Source organism: Typopeltis vanoorti, chromosome 6 (assembly GCF_054136105.1).
Source record: "Typopeltis vanoorti isolate ZY-2024b chromosome 6, IOZ_Tvanoo_1.0, whole genome shotgun sequence".
NCBI classification, from domain to species: Eukaryota; Metazoa; Arthropoda; class Arachnida; order Uropygi; family Thelyphonidae; genus Typopeltis; species Typopeltis vanoorti.
Window position 1 is genome coordinate 127658034 of NC_143554.1, and position 22882 is coordinate 127680915.

The window sequence follows — 22882 nt, forward strand, 5'->3', positions numbered from 1 at the left end:
AATTTTCCTTCAAAAAACTGTAATTTGTATATCAATGACATAGGAAAAGATTTAAGAGGGGATATTCAGTTATTTGCCGATGATGCAAAACTGGGGAGAGCATTATTTGATATGAAGTTGATGTAGATATCCTGTAGGATGATTTAAATAAATTGGCATTGTGGGCAAAGGATAATGATTGTCAATTTAATGTTGTAAATTGTAAGGATATGCACTTTGGGTTGAAAAGGTTGCATATTGTTAAATCTGGAATGAAAGGTTCAATTTGTTATTGAGCATTTCATTCAGGATTTAACTAGGATCTAAAAACTCTATAAAAAGGAAATGCTTGTACATAGGTGTAAGTGAAAACTTTAATGTATTAATATTTTATTAACGGGATTTTGTAAGTGATAAATTGTAAACTGTCTTATAAATAACATACCAGAGTCTAAAAGGTCTTAGTGAAAGTTACTTTAGAAGGAGAAAGTCTAAGCCAAGTCCACATCCACTTTAGCCTAATCGACTTTTGAACATAACCCCGGGGCATCGAAATGCGAAGTCCGAGACAAGTGTGTGGCACCCACATGATGGGGAGCATTTCAGGGAGAAGCGTAGGGGAGTGTCCAATAAAAAGAGTTAGGTGACGTAGTTGGGAGAGCGGACAAGTGGATATATAAGGATTCGGCAGCAAAAATAGCTCTCTCTCACTTTCAGTCCTCTGTTCTTCATGGTGTCTCTCTCTCTCCCTCAGCTGTGGGTTCCGATGGGAGCAGTTCGTGGCAATGACTAGAAGGATGGTCAACAACAGCTACCAAGTCAGGTAGCGATCCGTCTCAAGCATAGCAGCGGCATAGCCATGCAGCCAGTGGAGACTGCAGCTTTGTGCAGAGTCGTACGTGCCTATCCGTCCAAGCAGTGTCACTAAAGTTATAGGAACAGTTGTGGTTCATGATCGTAATCACTGTTGGTAGGAAGTCAGAGGAAATTACAGATAGCAGACCTTGGAACCTAACCGAAGGGAAAAAGCAAAGATTGATGTTAAGCCCACATGGTCAGTAACGTAGAAACTTTTATTGTCTTTCGTACTGAGAGCAGGACTAGAGCAAGTGAAAGTGCTAATTGTATATGTGATAGGACCTTTTTATAACTGTCTGGACTATAGTGTTTTACTTTGTGGCTAAATGTTGTATTTTTAGAAGTTCATTGTTACTAAATTATGCTCATGATAGAATTTTGGTATATTGTAGTCTAGTCTGGGGAATTGAAAGGTTGTTCACTTATATAACTGTGATAAGTTAACTTAAATTAGATTAATTGATCTGTTGAAAATATTTTAAGTGACTATTTAGTTATGATTAGATAGATTGTCTGAGAACTTTTGAGATTTTCTTTCATGAACAAGTCATTATATGTCTAAAGCAAAGTTTTGATCTCTGTGTACAATACCTTAGTGTAAAATAAATATTTTGCTTTCTATACCTAAGAAACTTGCCTGATTTCTCATGCCAATGTACCGCTTGCTAAAATTAGAACCTGTGTAAATTCAAGTGCAGGAGGGAACTGATGAAACTAGGGACTTGGGGATAATGGTGGACAAGGAGTTAATGTTCAGAGGGCATATTTCAAAAGTGGGTAAAATAGCTCAACAAATTACTTGGATGTTGAAAAACATGCTAACAAGTAAAGATAAGGAAGTTATTATCCCTCTTTATAAGGCTATGATTCAGCCACATCTTGACTGCTGTACAGCAGTCAAGATGTGACTGAATTTCATCACCTGGGTTTCATCACACACAGATTTCATCACCTGGGTTTCTTGGGGACCAGGAGGTGGTTGAAAAGATTCAGAGATGAGTGACCATGATGGTGACATCTGTGGAATATTCCCTATGAGGATAGGTTGAAGGTTTGTGGGTTACAAAGTTTAGTTGATAGGCAGAAAAGAGGAGACATGATAGAAACTTTTAAGATATTAAAGGGGTGTTATAAAATTGATGCAAGTGAAATTTTTCAATATATGACAAATAGTCAGAGAACTAGGGGCCATCCACCATGGAAGTTGTGTAAGAGTGGTCAGTAGGGGTGTGCAAACCAGAAGTGGTGAGTGAATGGAATGGATTGCCAGAATTGGTTGTGAGTTCCCTAACAGTGAATGGATTGAAGGAGGTATAATAGGATTTGTGTGTATGATAGTTAATTTGGGTCTCTCTGTGATGAGTCTCTGGACTCTATGGAGATATCGTAAATAATAATAATATATGCACTTGTCATTTATATTGAACAAACTCTCCCAAAGAAGTGTACTGAAAGGAACTCAAAACTAGAGAGAATTGGAGAACTAGCAATTTTAAAAAAAAAAAATTTTTAATATATATTTTTTAAATCTCAGACTTAATTATTTGTTTCTTATACCGAAACCCTCAACTATTATTTTATTGTTAAACAAAGCAAATGCATTCTAGAAAATTAGTTCTCCTACTCAGTGTAAAATTCCTGACATATACTCTCAGGGGAATACAGAATATTATGATAGTAATACATGAAAAATTTGTTACATTATTACTAATCTTCTATCGACAATTTTTCATGTAGTACTAGCGTATCCTGTACACCCCCTTGAGAATAAATGTCAGGAATTTGATGATGATGATAAATATCTCTATTCTGAGGCACTTTTTTATTGTATCAATCCACCTCAATTTTATTCTTCCTCTGGGTCCTTTTCCTCCCATCCTGGCAAAGAACACATGTTTCCTCTCCCATTCTGTTTAAGTGACCATGCCACCTCAGATTAACTCTGCTAATACATTCCTGAATGCTAACAATGTCAAGTTCTTTCCTGATATTCTCTTTTCTATGATACTGTCACTGATATCATCTGTTCACTCCCCTAATCTTTCTCAGAACTCTCATATCTGTGGTCTCTTCAGCCTTTAATGAAGTGTTTTATTTCTAACCCCGATCTTAGATCTATAAATTAAAACAACATTTGAACACTGTCTTGTATATAGCACTAATTTCATGTTTTGACTAATGTCTTTCTAATTCCATAACTTATTCATCTGACTTCCTACCATACCAGCCCTACTAATTCTTGTCTATTTCCATATTGAATTCGCCATCTTCACTAAAAATTGTGTCTAAATAGCTGAAATGTTTTACTCATTCTGTTGGTTCTCCATTCAGAATGTATTCATTTCAGTAATTTCAGACTACATTCATTGCAGACTACAACCATGTTAGGAGTAATTACTTTAATTTTCTGACATTTCAACCTTCATATTAAGGTCATCATCTGGAGTATACACATATATACATATATGTGTGTACACATATATATATACAATTGGAGTATGCATATATATATATGCATATATATATATATATACATATATATATATATATATATATTCATTTTTAATATTAACTAACCTAAAACCCAAGAATTATAACAAAATGAGATTTATTTGAAAATGCAACATGTTTCGTCGAGATTGACTTCATCAGGCATAAGAACATAGAAAGATATTAAAAGACACTGAAAATAACATTGAGACACTCTAAAGCTATACAATTATAAAGTCATAATATTCGACTGTGAATTACAGTTATTATGAACTTGAACTATAGTCCGTGTTAAAGTTCTATTGTTGTACACTTGTGCGTGTGTGGAACCACGCGATCTTCTTATATTAAAAACTCAACAGATTTTGTCTCTAAAATAAAGAACTTAAAACTAAAATCTTCTGACATCATGGTGAGCTTTGACGTGGTAGCACTCTTTACCAACATTCCGACACAGGATGTTCTCCATATTTTAAAGAGCAAGATTTCAAATAAAATGTTCTCTCTGCTATCTCACTGTGTAAACTCTGGCTATTTTGAATTCGAAGGTAAACTATATAAACAGGCTAAAGGATTAGCTATGGGAAGACCCCTCTCTCCTGTATTAGCCAACATTTTTTTCGAGGATTTTGAACAAAAGGCAATCTCCTCTTTTAGTTTAAAACCAAGAATTTGGCTTAGATATGTGGATGATATTTTCCTCATATTGGAGCATGGTATTGAGAATCTTCACAGGTTTCTCAACCACTTAAACAACCTCCATCAGGATATAAAATTGACAATGGAGATTGAAGAAAATAGTTCCATTTGTTTCCTAGATGTTAAACTCACCAAGACGCCTGAATCAATAAAAGTCTCTATATTTAGAAAGCCAACACACACGGACAGATATTTGCATGCATCCTCACATCACCATCCAGCGCAAAAGTTGGGTATTATATCAACTCTTGCGAATCGTGCAAGATCTGTACTGTCAGATGAAAAAGAACTAAAAAAAGAATTACAACATCTTAAATGGACCTTTAAAAACAATGGCTACTCTTTAAAAAGTATTAACAACCAATTATCCCACCGTCAACATAGCAACGTAGAGACACAGGACGACTCCAAAGGTCATATCGTCTTGCCATATAACAGCACACTATCCAAAAAGCTGAGTAGAATCCTAAAGAAGTTTAACATACAAACGTGCTTCTCGACTCTGCCAAAAATAAGATCACGTTTCAACAACTATAAACAATCTCAAAACCTTCTACAATTCCCAGGTGTATACAAAGTCACATGCGAGTGCGGAAAGCCTTACTATGGGCAAACAGAGAAATCTATCCTACTGCGTCTCGAGGAGCACCAGAGAGACATTGCTTATAAGAGAACCAGAGCAACTGCTCTGTCGGGCCATGTCCTGTTTTCAATAAACACGAACAACAAAAGCCGCCAACATGAGATAAATTGGACATCAACTTCAAACCTACACATTTGCCATGATGAAGTGGAACGCCGCATTGTCGAGTCAAAAGAAATCACCTTAGACCCGCTTCATATGAACAATAATCTCAGCTATAATTTGCCTGACTCTTTCAGCTCTACTATCAGATACTGGAGATCGCGTGGTTCCACACACGCACAAGTGTACAACAATAGAACTTTAACACAGACTATAGCTCAAGTTCATAATAACTGTAATTCACAGTCGAATATTATGACTTTATAATTGTATAGCTTTAGAGTGTCTCAATGTTATTTTCAGTGTCTTTTAATATCTTTCTATGTTCTTAATGCCTGATGAAGTCAATCTCGACGAAACATGTTGCGTTTTCAAATAAATCTCATTTTGTTATAATTCTCGGGTTTTAAGTCAGTTAATATTAAAAATGAACATATCCCAACCCCGAGTTAATAGTAGTAGTCATCATATATATATATATATATATATATATATATATATATATATATACACACACACACACACACACAAAGACAAGCTGTATTGCATCTCAAACTGTATGCTAAAGTGACAATGATTTGATCAACCATTATTCTACTGACACGACCTCTAGTGGGGAAAAAAAACTACATCAAAACTATATTCTATTGATAACATCATCAGAGAACAATTTCGTGTAGATAGTTTTAATACAGCCAAAGTGGTGACGTAATCCATAATTTAACATGAGTGTTTTTATATTAGGAGCCTCCATAGGCTCAGTCATTATAAACGACACCCTTTGGTCAGAAAGACCTGCGTTCGATTCCTGTCAGTCTTGTCTCTTTCGACTAAAGGTGAGTTAGCCAGTCTCATATGGTGGTAGGGTTTTTTTTTTTCACCCAGAAACTCGGTTTTTTGGTCCTTCAGAACAGGCAAACCGGCCCCATGTACGCATGCACCTACAGACATAGGACACATCAAGAGGCATGGGCTAACCACCTTATCCTCGAGTTACTGCTGTGGTTGCAAAATCGAATACTTGGAAAGGTCATGGACTTAAGTGCCTGTTAGGACCACTGATAGGATAGTTTTTATATTAGAGTTAAGATCAGTTAAGATCAACACTCATGTTATCTTGCATTTATTGTAAAACTTTTATACCACCATACTTGAGCATTTATGGTTGAATATCATCTATTCCAGCTCCCTTTCTATATTTCAGCTTTATGATGGCTTTTTCTACTTCAAGTATTGATATGTATTTCTGATTGCACACCTGTTGAGTGTTTCTACCACTATTCTGTCACTGCTTATTTCATTTAGCAATCTTTTGAAGAAATTACTTTATACATTAAGGATATCTTTATCTCCAGTTGTCATGTCACCTTTATCATCTCTGATTGCTTTTAGAGTACTCTTTCCTCCATTTCTTAGCTTTTTCAATAGCCTCCAAAATATTTTGCCACCTTCCTGATATTTATTTTCTATGTTCTTACTGAAGTCTTTCCCATGACTTTTGTTTAGCTAGTTTTACACAGTGTTTAGGTTGTATTCTCTAAGAGTACAAGTTTGCTAGAAACTTTTGATATGTTTTCTTCTTTTCCTTCACTGCCTCTTTAACCTGCTGTGTCCACCATGGAGTTCTGATTTTTCTAGCCTTGCTGACAACCTTGCCACATGCCTCTCTGGCTGAATCAATCAATGTTTTCTTCAGGGGTTTGCCACCAAATCCCCAAGGTTTAGAAGTTTGTTTTTAGTTCTTTGCTATTAGTTACTATTACTTATTTGCTATTAAAATAAGGGATAATAAATATGCATTCTTATTCTTGTATTAAGGCTTAGGTATGAGTTTAAACTCGATATTAGTTTTAATGGAAAGAAAACAGCACAAGGAAATAATTAAACATAGGTTAAATAGTTTTGGTATTTCTTCTCTATCATGGAAGACATCTTTTGGGATTCACTATAAAACATAATAAAACACAAAAGCACACAGTATGTGGCGGATGTTAGACTAGAAACCTGAAGTCCTAAAAGATCACTCTGTATAGGTGCTAGTAGGTAGCTATCCTTGGCTGTCAGATGGGAGGTCTAAGAATTAATATTTTCCAAACGTTGAGAAACTTAACACAACAATATTTATATAGATTGAGTTGGGTTTTATATATATAAAAATATATATAATCAACAGCAGATTTAAAAATCTGCACGGTTAGCCTAGTGGCTATGCGCTTCGCAACCATATGCCTGGGAAAGGAGTGTCCTGGGTTTGATTCCAGTCACTGACGTGAGGAGCTTAAGGATCTTTCTCAGTCTTAGCCAGTCTTGGGCATGGACAGCAGAGTTTTCCCTCCCCAATTTATCTGGGGTTTTTCCTCCTGCACGCAGGCAAACCGGTCCTATGAACACACGCAGCTGGAGGCATAGGGCTAGTCACCTTATCCTCGGGACAGTTACGACTTAGAAGGGCTTGAGATAGCTCTGTAAGCCAGTAGGCCTAGCATGTAGAAGGGAGAAGAAGAGAAGATAATCAACAGCAGATTTAAAAATCCCAAGATTTAGGAAACATCCATTCTTAGACCTCTTGCCCAACAGCCAAGGTTAACTCCCAATACCCATAGAGGTCGTTCCTTCTTAGGAAACTTTGGGCTTCAAGCCTATCATCTTCCACTTATTCTGTTCTTGCAATTTTTATTTGTATCCCAGATTGTATCTATGTGACAGAGATGATGAAATATTGGAAGTATTAAACATTTTTGTGGATGAAATATTGGAAGTATTAAACATTTTTGTGGATGAAATATTGGAAGTATTAAACATATTAAGCCATGTTTAATTATTTTTGTGCTATTTTCTTTGTATTAAACATAATAAGCAGCATTGTTATTTTATAACCAAGTAGGAAAATAAGGTTTGCTTTTGAAAACTTTAAAAAGTTTCCAAAGTTTCTGAGAACTTATGAGAAGAAATCGTCTGTTATACTTTAGTTATTATACTACTTACATGATATCCACTTAGTAGCCTGTATATTTGTCCTTTTGATTTTTTGCTGGTCTGATAGCTGTTTCAAATGATAAGTTCTCATCAGAGAGGTAAAAGCTCAGATAGATAAATATATATTGGGGGAAAAAAAGAAGACCCCTCCCCCTTCCAAAGTATTCCACGGTGAGAAGAGGGACAGAAGGAAGAGGCATCTCTGTCAAGATGTCGTGGTGACTAATGCAAAATATTAGCTTAATAATTAAACATAGTTAGTTATTATCCCTGGCCATTTGTTGCATTTCATTAAACAAAAGCATTAGTAATAATCAGTGCCTAAATGTTCACATCTGGCTAATTCATGATGAGAACTTGCAGTTCTTATCATTACTGAAATAAAAAATTTCTTGTTAGACTTATCACAGGGGAATGGAATATTGTCATCATCAGCAAAACTGTGGATACGATTTGGGGTTACTGAGAGAAGTTGAATTTATCTATTGCAGGATGACTTAGTCTTTATTCTGTGGACTAAGTATGCTACACTTCATTCTCCATATATGGTTATTTCACTCTCAGTTTATTTAACTCTCCTTCATTTCATTGATTATCATTGCACACAAGAAGTTACAGAATCTGACACATTATTATATGCACAAGTTGCATTCTGAAACAAGCCATGTATTAATTTTTTAGCTGACTACAAAAGAATATCTACAACCAGTCTGTAGCTCATATTTGTTATCTTTCTTTCAGTTTCTCCAGTGGAAGTGATGTATGATCATAATAGTGTAATTGTTAAATCATAATATGGTTAATATTCATTTATTTCTTATTTTATTTTATTAGTGGAATCGATACCCTGCACTGAACCGTCTTCTAAAAGGACATCGCCGTGGAGAGTTAACAGTTTTTACTGGGCCAACAGGATCAGGCAAAACTACTTTTATGAGTGAATACTCTCTAGATCTCTGCATGCAAGGGGTAAGGATTTTAAAGTTCATATCTTCATGTATTAGGCTTTTGTGGAAAATAATTTATCAACCTTATCTAATATCTATAGTATTACACTGTGTTCCCATTAGAAATCTGCTAACTTTCAGAAGTTAAATTTCTTTAGCAGTTTTAAGCAAAAATATTTTTTCAACACATATCTGATTTTTAAATAAAATATTGGTTCAAGAAAAAAGATTACTGTATTAAACATTGATTTTAGAATTAGAGGTTATCAGAAGTTCCAAAACTGCTAATAACATTTTAAGAAATACATAATCAATGAATCTCTTATAATAGTTGCTCAAATGTCTACTTTCTACTTGGATACACATTTCTGCATGTTGTAATGCTTGCATTGTTCTTTCTCTCTTTCATTGATTGTTCATTCTGAATATAGTATTCACCATTCAGAATTCTCTAGTATAGTGTATCTTGCTTTTTCATGAGTACACAGTATAGTATATCCTTATCTTGCCTTTAGTGAGCACACTAATTCTTTCTTATGATCTTACACAGTCAAGTGGTTAGATCTAGCTGGCCAAGGATGAAGACTTCAACTAATTCAAATGATAGCAAGGATATTGACTGTTCACATAACCAGAAATGGTTTTAAAAATGTTTTGGGATCCTATCATGATAGAATGTTGTTACATCGGTAATTGAACATCTTCAAAAAGGCCTTGCATATTTTTCAAAAAAAAAAACAGCAACAACATCGAAGTCATCCTCAATTTCCTATTGAGGATGACCATTGAACACATAAGGTCCAATTAACTGGTTTGCAGCAATTCCCATGTTCTGAAACTGGCATTAGAAATTTGTTTCATTGTTACATGAAGATTTTGTAAACATCTGGCCCGTAAATGCTCATTATGAATATTATTCATGTCATTTTAACTAAATGGCCTGGTTAGCTGAGTGGTTAGCATATCCGCTCTCCAGCCATACAGCTGCAGGTTCAAATCCCACCATAGGCATGGATGTTTGTGATTGTCTGTAAAAATACTAGTGGTGGTGGTTGTGATTGGCAGTACATGGCATTGGTGAAGTTGCAGTTCGTTGTAGTTGGTGAACTGAGGTGGAGACAGAGTTGTAGAGTAGGTGCCCTGTCTTTGAACTCCTTGCAGGTGTCACCTAATAATAATAATAATAATAAATATTCAGCAGTGAAAAAAAGTATGCCTGCACACAAGATTTATGATCATCCAATGACAAAAGTTCACTAGCAATTCATTATTGTTCAATAGCAATTCAATTCAGCATTAAAAGTTTTAAATGATGTTTACTTTTACTCTTCAGACAGTCATTTTAGGAACTCAAAGATGTGCTGATATTTATGAATATTTGTTCCAGGACTACATTATGCTACTGCTTAAAGCATGTTATTTTGACCTTGGTGATTAACATATTCAGATACACACCAAATAATATCTAGTCTGTAGACATCTGTGTGCATTAGTAAAATGTTGTTGATTAGGGGTCAGGAAATCAGCATGGGTAATCCGTCTTGCATTGCTATTACACCACTATAAATGAAGTGGGTGTTAGCATACTCCTCATTTGAAAACTTATCTGCATCTTTCCAGTAAAAACCCACAGTTAAATGTCGTCAAGGAATGCGGAGAACTGATCAGGGCTTCTGACCTAATGTCCAATCTTCACTTTCTCGTGATGCACCCTGTTGGGTATCTACTTGGATACTGAACGAACGAGGATGGGCTGGCAATTTGGGATTTAGCCGACCAAATTGTATTCTTATTGGTTAAACCAAAATAAAAAATGATGGTACAACATGACAAAATTTCATGCCGGCTGGGGCGTCGCCTAGTTAAACAAGGCCCCCATTGTTTTCGCCAGGGAACCAGGGCGAACAGCGAAAAGTCAGCTACTGGAACAAATCTGAAAACAAACCCCAACTCAACATCACTAGAGCTAAAGATCAGTACTATCAACATAAGAAGCCTGAATGGCAAAGAAATGGAGCTAGCTGAGGAATTAGATAAGTACAAGATCGACATAATAGGTGTGACTGAAATAAAAAAGACAAAAATTGATGAGATCTTTCTGAGCAATAAATACAAAATGTTATATTCAGGCATGACAATCAAGGAAAAGAAGGAGTAGCCATAGTATTCAACACAAAATACGAGGCTAATCTTCTTGAATGGCAGTCAGTCTCAAGTAGAGTAATGTGGGCAAATATGAGAATGGGGAACTGGACAATGAGACTTATTTGTGCCACAGAAGGTTCTAAGGTAGAAGTGGAGGAATTTTTTGCGGCTTTAGAAAAAGCAACTGACACAATGAAAAAGGAAAAGTTGGTCCTTGTTGGGGATCTAAATAGCACAGTAGGAAATGATTGTGAGACATACAAAAATATTTTGGGAAAATTTGGAGAAAAGAGCAACGCTAATAATAATGGCAAATATCTGTTGGATTTCTGCTCAGGACATGGACTGGTTATTACTAACACCATGTTCCAACATAAAAATGTGCACAAATTCACATGGAGAGAAGAGACAAGGAATAAGAAAAGTCTTATTGACTATGTTATTGTTGATAGTGATGTTTTCTCTCTGGTGCAGGACACCAGAATGTACAGAGGATTTGAAATTGGAAGTATTTAGTCTTGAGCAGGAAAAAATTGAATTTCATATTGAAAAGAATAACGTGTAAGAAAGTTTTAAAGTGAATAAAAGTTGAGCAGCTCTCAGATGTGAACTGTAGACTAAAATACACAAAGATTATTGAAGAAAAAATGAAAGAGTTTGAGAACAGGAATGAAACCTTGGAGATTCAGTGGCAAACCTTGAAGAAAGCCCTGATTCAGCTAGAGAGGCATGTGGTGAAGTTGTCTGCAAGAATAGAAGCATTAGATCTCCATGGTGGACACAGGAAGTTAAAGGGGCAGTGAAGGAAAAGAAGAAAGCATATCAAAAGTTCCTGGCAAATAAGTCAACTTGCACTCTTAGAGAATATAGAGACATATGCAAGAATGCTAAACACTGTGTAAAACTAGCTAAACAAAAATCATGGGAGGACTTTGGGCAAGAATATAGAAAATAAATATCAAGAAGGTGGCAAAATATTCTGGAGGTTGTTGAAGAAGCTTAGGAATGGAGGAAAGAGTGCTGTAAAAGGAGCTAGAAATGATAAAGGTGACATGAAAACGGGAGAAAAAGATATCCTTGAAGTATGGAGTAATTACTTTGAAAAACTGCTAAATGAAACAAGAAGTGATGACAGCACAGTGGTAAAAAAACACTAACCAGGCATGCAGTCAGCAATACATATCCATACTTGAAGTAGAAAAAGCCATCAAAGGCTTGAAATGTGGAAAGGCAGCAAGAGTAGATGATATTCGACCAGAAATGCTGAAGTATGATGGTATAAATGTCTTACAGTGGCTGTGCTGCATAGTTCAGAAAATCTGGACAGAGGGACGAATTCCCGATGATTGGAGTTGAGCTCTAATAGTGCCCATATATAAAAAGGGAAATAAAACTGAATGTGAGAATTAAAGAGGTTTTTCCCTACTGAGTGTTCCTGGCAAGATCTATGTAAGTATACTTGAGAAACTGTTGAGAAGAATTGTGGAAGAAAAGCTGGGTAAAGAACAAGCTGGATTCAGGCCAATATGACAAGGTGCCAAGAGAGAAGCTATAGAGAGAGAGACACCATATAAGCTGTAGCTTATTCAATAAGCTACAGTTATATGGTGTCAATGGGGCATTATATCAAGCTGTACTTAGTCTTTATTTGAGTTGTAAGTCAGCAGTTAGAATTGAAGGAAGTACAGGAAGATGGTTTAATGTTAAATCTGGTGTGAGACAAGGATGTACATTATCCCTTCTGTTATTCATTATCTATATGGATCACATTATGAAGGAAAGTAGTATTAAACATGATATCAAAATTGGAGATGTTAATGTCAGCTCTTTGCTTTATGTGGATGATGTTATACTTCTAAATAAATCTGCTACAAGTTTGCAAAATTCTCTGACTAAATTGAATAACTGTTGTATAGATATGGTATGAAGGTCAGCAATAAAAAGACAAAGACAATGAAAATAGGCAGAATCATTGAAAATGTCAACTGTGTTGTGAATGGAGAACCTGTGGAACAAGTAAAACATTTCAGCTACTTAGGCACGATTTTTAGTGAAGATGGTAAATTAAATATAGAAATAGACAACAGAATCAGCAAAGCTGGTATGGTGGGAAGTCAATTGAATAAATTCATATGGAATAAGAGAGAAATTAGTCGGAACACTAAATTAGCTGTATACAAGACAGTGTTCAAACCAGTTTTAACTTGTGGATCTGAGAGCTGGGTCAGAAGTAAAACACTTGACCAAAGACTAGAGACTTCAGATATGAGAGTCCTGAGAAAGATTATAGGTGTGAACAGATGGCATCAATGGCAATATCATATTAAAAATGAGGATATTAGGAAAGAACTTGACATTGTCAGCATCCAGGAATGCGTTAGCAGAGCTAATCTCAGGTGGTATGGTCACTTAAACAGAACAGGAGTGGAAAGAGGGTAAGATAGTTCCATTACATAAAGGTGGCTCCAAGACAGACATCGCAAATTTCAGACCAATTAGTATCTCTGGAGTGGGGATTCAAGTATTGCAAAAGTTGGTTAAAAGTAAAATTCAGGAATGGGTGGATAGGAATGTGATTCTTTATAGGGGGTAGCATGACTTTGTTAAAGGTAGGTCGTGCCTCAATAATTTATTCACATTTTATAATAAGGTGACAGTAGAATTTGATACAAGAAATGGTTACACCTTGATAATATTGGACTTTGCAAAGGCATTTGACAGAATGCTGCATGGGAAAACTATTACATAAGTTGGAGCAAATGGGAAGGGATACACGGCTGGTGGCATGGTTTGAGGGTGTCTGATAGACAGACATCAGAGGGTAGTGTATGGTTGAAGGCAAATGAGGGTGACTAGTGGAGTGCCCCAGGTTCTGTACTAGGACCACTTCTTTGTAATTTGTACATTAACTTTTGTAGATGATTAGGGAGCGCAATAGTTGATAAAGGTGATGCAGATATCTTACAGGATGAAAAGATTACACACTTTCTATCATATTGATGGTACTAGTTTATAGGAAATTGATGAGGCTAGGGATCTGGGGGCAATGGTGGATAGAAATTTGAAATTCAGAGGACATGTTGCAAGAGGTGACAAAATAGCTCAGAGGATTACTTGGATGCTAAAGAACACATTGACAAGTAAAGATAAGGAGATTATTATCCCACTTTATAAGGCTATGATTTGGCCACATGTTGATAGCTGTGCACAGATTTGGTCACCTGCATTTCTTGGGGATTGGGAGGTGGGAGTATTCAGAAATAAGTTACGTCTGTGGAAAGTTCCCTATAAAGATAGATTGAGAGTGTGTGGGTTGCAGGGTTTAGCTGACAGGTGGAAGAGAGGGGATGTAATAGAAACTTATAAGTTACTAAAGGGATTCTATAAGATTGACACAGAAGAAATTTTTCAGTGCATGAGGAGTAGGGGAAAAAAAAAAGGGGGCCACACTTGGAAGTTGTCTAAGAGTGTGGTAGTAAGGGTGTGCAGACTAGGTTTTGTTCTTGGAGAGTGGTGATTCAATAAAATGAATTGCCAGAGGTGGTTGTGAGCACCCCAGAAGTGAATAGGTTTAATGAGATGTTTGATAAGTATTGTATTAACGAAAAAGAGTGGATCTTGTGTGATGAGTCTTTTGACTCCATGGATTGCCCATATAAATACAGTAATCCCTCGATTAGTGCATTTTCGATTAATGCGTCATTTTTTTTCGATACCCAAATTCGATCAATGCACCCACATCCATCTTAAAAATAAATGTTGCAGATTTTAAAAATTTTCTATCTATACATTTTTATGGCTAATTATTTTAAAAAATCACTCTCCAGAATGAAATAAAATAATTTAGTTATCGATTTAAAACATTTTACAAAGTTATGTTTAATGGCATACTACACTACTTCCACGTATACTATGTTCCAAATTTTTACCGCCAAATACAACTTCTCTCATACAACCTATGGACCAGGGGATTATCGCAACCTTTAAGGCATACTACCTGAGAAGAACATTTAAACAGCCAATAGAAGCAACATCTGGTGAGAATTATATGACATTAGTAGAACTCTGAAAGAAATTTAATGTTAAATCTGCTATTCAAAATATTCATCAATATTGGAATGAAATTACTGCTAGCAATATGCGAGCCGTTTGGAAGCACATTCTTCCACATTGTGCAAAAGATTTTGGAAGCTTTTCAAATGAAATGGATAATATTGTTGAGGAAATTGTCAACATCGGACACGAACTGGGTTTTGATGAGATTGACAATGATAACTTCAAAGAGTTAATTAAATCTCATTCTGAAGAATTGAGTGATTCTGACCTGCTAAATTTAGATGCACAGCAGGAAGATCCCAAAGAATATGAAGAAATTTTAACCACTGATAGTCAGCCAAATGAGATTTCACAGAAACAATTTGAAAATATTTTTCGTACAATCAAAGTTTTTAATGCTTAGAGGCTGACCCTGATGAAGAGAGAAGCAGTAAAATTTGCAGAAGAGTAGAAGAGGCAATAGGGCCATACCGTCGGTTGTATGAAAAAAAGAAACAAAATGCCCGCCAAACTACGTTAGCTCAATTCTTTGTTAAGAAGTAGAATAATAAAATTTATATTCTGAATATGTTTCATTGTCTTTCAGTTTCATGGTTTTCCTTTAACTAGGCCCTGAGACATACCCTAATTCTTTTATAAAAAAATTAAGGTTCAAAAAAGACATTTGAGGAATGAATTATACTTTTTCCCATAAGTTATTATATCCGATTACTGCATTTTCTATTAATGCGCCTGTTTTAAGGAACACATTAGGTGCACAAATCGAGGGATTGCTGTAATGATAATAGTTATAATAGGGAACAGTCATTTTCATTCCTTGTAGAGAGAATTTTCACTTGATTATCAAGTAAATTATAATAAACAAGAACTTATGTTCTTGTTTTAGTATTCCATAATACAATGAGCACTTCTTTTCAGATATGTATATTGCTATGCACTATGGGAAGGGTCACTACAAAGACTGGGTTCAATCTTAATTGAGGTCTGCTCAGTGTGAGCTAGACCCAGGAAAATAATGAGGTTAAATCACGATTTAACATAATTTGATATATTTTCCATACATAGATAGTAAAATAGAGTTTCACCATATTTTTAAAATATTATGGATCGGAGATTGTTGTAGAAAGTATTTTTGTTTTAATCCTATACCCAAGCATATGCAAACAAAGTTTGTATGTGAAGTATCTTCATAATGAGGCTACTTTTATATAGAGGCTATTGAATGCTCAGCAATTGCCTTAGTACCCCATGATGCAAAACACATTGCTTATTGAACTATATATTGAAATGCTTTCTCCTTTGAGTAGTATGGCTGTATATGCAATACAAAATTATAGGCTTTGCTATAAACTCTGCTGAATTTTGACTTTTACAAACAGTAGGTAGCCAGACTTGTTATTTTTATTATTGTGTACACATTCAAGATCACTGCATAGGCCTTTTTTATGTTAATTTTACCCATGAAAAGCCAAGGCTTATCTTATTAGTACCATGGTGGCTAAAAGTTAAATAATCTGGAAACCTAGCTCTAAAGATTATACACAGAACATTTTCGAGCAACTTCAGACAACTTGCAAACAAAGTAGTAATCTCACACTATGTTCTGAAATTCGTCTACCGCTTGAAGACAACTACAGACCTTCATTCTTTGGATGGGTTTCCAACCTACAAACTGTTTATTGGAGAGCAGAGGTACCATCCATTCAGCGAAACAGTCTGGTCTAGCTGAAGTACAAAACTTGTATTTCTAAAACATTTAGAAATTCTGCTGAGCCATTTGACTGATAATTTCTTACCTAAATGAGATTATTGGCATTGGTGCATTATATTGATGTTATATTTCTTTTTTCCTTTTAGTCTTCACAAATGTCAGGCCTCCAACTTTAAGATATGTTACTGTTATGAATATGGAATTGAAAAACATATTCTGTGTTGTTATGATATTAATATTAAAACTGTTTATAATATAGTTACATTTCATTTCATTTTAGGTTAATACCTTATGGGGAAGCTTTGAAATAAAAAATGTGCGTTTAGCTAAAATGATGCTTACTCAGTTCTCACTGTAAGTTCATTTTGTTAGCTTGTTATCTTTTGTCAGTATTTTATTTTAATTTGTTTTATGCTATTTATGAGTTGATATGAATGTAAAAATTGAAAAACATTATTAAAATAACTGCTTTTATACTTATCATACAGGTATCTCCATGGAGTTTGATGACTCATTACAGGAGACCCACACTTACCTTTATACATACAATACCTATCATATCTCTTCTTAAACTTGCTCACCGTCAGCACTCACAACTTCTAGAATCTATTCCACTCATTCACCACTCTCCAAGCAAAACATCTGGTCCACACAATCTTACTAACTACACTCCTACACAACTTTTGGGATGATCATTAGTTCTCTCTCTCTCTCTGTTATATATCGAAACATTTTTTTGTGTGAGTCTCATAGAACCTCTTTAGTAACTTATAAGTTTCTGTCATTTCCACTCTTTTCCTCTTATCAGCTGTGCTTTTTCAACCCACATACCTTCAGTCTGTCCTCATGGGGAACATTTTGCAGACCTATCAGCAACTTGATTGCTTGTCTCTGTATCCTCTGCACCTTCTGATTCCCAAGAAACCTAGGTGACCAAATCTGTTTACAGTACTCAAGATGCAGCTGAATCATAGCCTTATAAAGTGGGATAACAACCTTCCCATCTTTACTTGTTAGTGTGTTTTTCAACATCCAAGTAATTCTTTGAGCTATTTTGCCAAACCACCCCCAGATCCTTAGCTTTCTTAATTTCCTGTAATCCAGCACTGTTAAAATGATACAACATATGATATAATCTTTTCATCCTGAAGTGCATAACCTTATATTTTGCAACATTAAATTGACAACCATTATCCACTTTCCACAATGCCGATTTATTTTCTGTTTCTGTTCTCCCCCCCCCCCCTTCCCCTTTCTCATGTGCAATGCAGGTCATGGCCTTGAAGGGCACACCATTATCATTATTCAACTTGGGAGCCAATTTCTGCTCCATTTGAGGATGCAGCTGTAAAACAGTTTTCCTCAGGCTGACTACCAGATAGTGCATGGGGCCAAACCCAATGATAACACATCTGTTAGAGACTTCCTGATAAGCTCTTGAATAACCCTGCTTACTCTACCTGGTCATACCTGGAGGATGCAACTGAGTTAGTAGTATGCACGGGGCACTGTCCGAGGTCACACTTGGACTGAAGTCTGGGCACTTCCTGTGTGCATGTTGTGTACAGCAGAGCCTGCATGCCCCTGCTCTTTATGCTTCCTAAATCAACAACTCTAAAACCTTAAAGTCAATTGTGCAGATACCTAGCAGAACACAATCTGTACAGCTTTATTCCAGCTAGCATCTTTCATGACCACAGTCCACCTCAACTCACCCAGCTACATTCTGTGTGATGTATTCTGCAAAAAGGAAGGTACACTACTTTTGTAAAATCTGATATTCCTTGCCAAAGGCTGTCCAACCTGGAATACCAGATCGAAAAGTGGTATTCCACTTTTCGATCTGCTCTGGCTCAAGATTTCTTTGCCTCACTTTACAGCTTATGAATGCTGTGTTTACTGCTCCACTTTCCTAACTGTAACAATGATCTTGCTCTTTTTTGACAACTTATCACAAAAAATTGATTTCATACAAATTAATTACCCAGATTGTCTTCCTAGGGGACCTTAATGTCTATAACAGAAACTGGCTGTCTTACTCCAACTTCACAGATCGAGTGTAGGGGAAGCTGAATTATTTGATGATATCAGTCATGACCCAACACAAATAGTTAGCATGGTAACCAGAGTAACAGATAGATAAATAATAGATACATCCTTATCATTCTTGCAACTCTCTGTACCTTTTCTTAACTAGCTCTTCCTCCAAATACACTGCAGATGTCTGTCCCCCCCCCCCCAACACACACACCCCCTGCAACTCTGACCACAATTTTATTCAAGTTTTCTTCTGTATAGTTTGTCTTCCTCCTTGCCAGTCTCAGTATCGTACGTTATTGCAGAATAATTGCATCAACTGGGATGACCTCTACAATTTTTGTGCCTTTTGTTTCCCATAGTCAGATTGCTGCTTTCTATCTCCTAATCCAAACATCTGAACTGAACTAATAATTCAAATAATCCTCATTGGAATGAAAACCTTCATTCCCTACTCCTCTGCAAACCCCTGACCTATATTCAAGCCCTAGTTCTCAAAAAAAAAAAAAAAAAAAACCTCTGCATTTCATGATAAAAATGCAGCATATGTTCAATGGCTTAAATTAAAAACCAGCTTTTCATTCAGCTTACATAACAGCCTGAAACAAATGTTATCAGTGATATAAAATAGTTATCAACGATTCCAAAGCAGACTTTATAAGAATGAAATGCAATAAACTTGCCTCCTTCTTATCTTCTAACCCCTTTCTAAGGCTGTTGGGTGTAACTTTTGCTCTTCCCTGTTTCCACCTCTCGTGCCCTGATGACACCTAAGGAAAAGGTGGACTCTTGGCATCAGTTTTTTCCTCTAACTCTCCTAGATGACCAAGCTGAATCATCTCCCACACTATCACAAACTGCACTGCATGCCTCCTCTGAACTTTCACCAGGAAACCCTAATTAAAATTGATAATCCTGGTCCAGATGCTATTCTGCCAGAATTAACATCCATTGTGTATTGCTTCTATATGTATCATATTCTACTAGCATCCACCAAACAGCATGAAAGCAAGCCTACATCTAGCCTGTACCCAAAAAGACAAAAGTCAGCTATCTATCATCCCATTGCTCTCTCTCTCTCTCTCACATCAGTACTTTCAAAAGTGATGGAGAAGATTATCAACAACCAGCTTCTTCACCACATGGCAACTCATCAATTAATTGGCATTCACCCATATGGATTCCACCATTTTCATTCTACAGCTGATCTTCTAGCTAATCTTACCTACCTTTGGTACACACGCCATAGAAAAATTTGGAGAAACCCATGCTATCAATCTCAATATTTCAAAAGCAGTAGGTCGTGTCTGGCATCAAGGCCTCCTGCACTCTATGATTGGATTGCCAGCTTACTCACTGGTTGTTTATTGCATGTCATGATGGATGAATTCCTCTCATCAGCATACTCCAACATTGACGGAGAAATTTGCTCTCTGGCATCTGTCTCTCAGAGAGAGAAAGAGAGAGAGAGAGAGAGAGAGGGGGGTCAACAATGACCTCTCTCTATGATTTCAAATCCTATTCACAGTTTTGCTAATGACAGAGTGCTCTTCATTCTTGTTCCTCATTTGAGAAACACTGTAGTACTCAAATGATAGAAGCATTAAGATTATAATCAATGACTTAAACACTGATCTCATCAATATCCTTAAATGCATTGAAGATAACTTAGTAAATTTTGATGTCATAAAAACTCATACCTGCATTATTACCCACAAAAAAGATCCTACCTCACTTCCTCTTCCTTTTGATAATGTTCCCATTTCCTTTCAAGATCAGCTTTCTCTTCTTGGGTTGACTGTCACATCCATTTTATCCTAGCATAAACACATCACATACATAGCCTCCTCAGCCTCTCAAAAACTTGGTGTTCTATTCTGTTCAAAACATTACTTCTCTTCCTCCCAGCTCCTGACACTTTATAAGTCTCAGACCTGACCAACCTTGAAATACGTTCTACATTTGGGGTGGCATACCCAAGACCTGCCTAAGAATTCTTGATGATATTCAGAAAAAGGCAATCTGCTTAATTGATGACCCTTCCCTCACACACAGACTCCCTTAGTCACTTTCCCATAGGTGCTCTGTTTTTGTACTATGACTTTTCTATAGTTACGTTCATGGACACTGCTCCTCTGAAATTACTACCATTCCTACACTTTTTTCTAACCACATAAGAACTAGCAGCTTTGGCCAACAAATATACACTATCCAACTCCAAACATACTGAACAAACTTCTTATCATCTTCCTTCATTCCGTTCACCTAAAAAAAACATCCCCTAATTATCATTACAGAACCCCGAGGCACTAGGCACTCTGCTAGTCATCCTCATTCTTCCAGATTCCCCCCCCCCCCCCCCCCCACACACACACACAATCCTGGCCACCATCTTCATATCCATTCCTGTTTGTTCCAACTTATGTAATATTTTCCCATGATGTGGTACTTTTCTGTCAAAAGCATATGTAAATTTCAGCAGTATCATGGTATGGCCATTCTCATTATGTAATTCTGCTGTCACTATTATAAATTATTAGTAAATTGCTAAGACAGTACATGGATTTTACAAAGCCATCTGTCCCCTACTTCAGTAGAATATCATATTCTCATCTACCCATTCCTAAATTCTACTCTCAACCAACATATCTATTTAACCACCTAATTGGACTGTAATTTGCTACTTCTGTCTTGGAGCCATCTTTATGTAATGGAACCATCTTATCCTCTTTCCACTCTCTTGGAACCTTGCCAGCTGAGACTTGAATATAATTAACTTCAGCAGAGGCACTACCTTGCACATTCTCATAGTACATAGTGACATGTCATTCAGCCCAACTACTGTGTTCACACTGATATTTTTCAATATACTGAGCATCTCCAGTTCACCTACCACCAGTTCTCACATCAGGAACTGCAGAATCTTCACATGGATGATACACCCTTGCAGAGTGATCCCAACTGTTTCTTCTGTTTCTGTCACTTCCTGCCATGAGCATTGAATAAAGTTATCCTTCCAAATTGTTCTTCCTTTCACTTGCTATATAACAAAAAACTGTTGGATTTACTTTGGTGTGCTAAAAAAAAATCATTTTTTTTTTACAATCTGATTTAGCCTTTCTTACCATACTAATCATCCTTCTTGCCTGCACTTTGTATGGCTCATAAGTATGCTGATAATCTTTTTTTGTTATATTCCCTACAATGTTTTTTATACAGCTCCTGTATAAAAAACATTGTAGGGAATATAAAAAAACATTGGTTTATCCTTCTGATTCTAGGTATTCAGTCTGATACTGCTTCTCTCAAAAACAGTACCTGACCACTTCCCATGTACTGACATTTTTTCCTTTGTTACTTAAACTATGGCAGACTGCTCCAATCTGCCTCCTAAGTTTCATTTCTTTTGTAATTCCATGTAAACCCTTTCTTGAGTGAGAATTCCACGTTTAGCAACCTCCCAGAGCAAGACTGCACGGTCACTTCTCTTCCAGTGGAAGTAGACCCACCATGGTTATGGATGCTATTAGCATCCATAACCCTCTTTTGATGCTATTAGCACATCTGACACTCCATCTTTTGATGCTATTAGCACATCTGACACTCTTAAATCCCTGGCCTATCCACGACATGCTGTTTCAGGTAATTATCCATTAGCAATTGTATAAATTCTATTTCCATCTTGCCATACACTCTTTTCTCCCTCTAGTCTATGTGGATGTGATGCATTGTGGAAACTTAAACTTAAAGCCCACCCCTCTCATAATAATTGCTCTACCTGCATTCATTGTGCTAATCTGCCAACACATTACATCCACATCTTTCTCTGGACCTTCTGAGTTACAGAAACATCATCAACTTATTTTCCTGTCAGCTTCTATCTCACACTAAACAAAGCTTTTTATGAGCTGTCTCTCTCTCTCAAATGTAAATCTTCCTAACTTATATTTTCATTGGTTTAAGTTCTACAGTTATCATTAGCAATACCTCTCCTCCTGTCCTATTACCTTTATCATCCCTGAAAATACCTTATCCCTTACATTCTGTTTATATAACTATGTCATATTCTGTATATGTATAATTACCAGGTCTCACTGATAATTTTTGACCACGTTGAGCTGACCACTGCCAAAAATTCCTCTCCCTTATTTCTGAAATGTCTGGTATTTGTATGCATGTATTTTAATATTCTCTTGCACATACAGTTTCTTTCAGATAATGTTATTATGAACTAAAGGA

The 22882-nt window shown here is 36.2% G+C and overlaps 1 protein-coding gene across 2 annotated transcripts in view; it reads left to right on the forward strand.

The window, feature by feature from the left end:
* Positions 1-22882, forward strand: part of mtDNA-helicase (mitochondrial DNA helicase) — a 261591-nt gene that overhangs the window by 149907 nt on the left and 88802 nt on the right. For both annotated transcript variants that reach the window (XM_090393687.1, XM_090393686.1), the window contains exons 10-11: positions 8582-8716; positions 16887-16960. In XM_090393687.1, coding sequence (XP_090249813.1) covers positions 8582-8716; positions 16887-16960 — 209 coding nt within the window. The remainder of the gene's footprint in view (positions 1-8581; positions 8717-16886; positions 16961-22882) is intronic.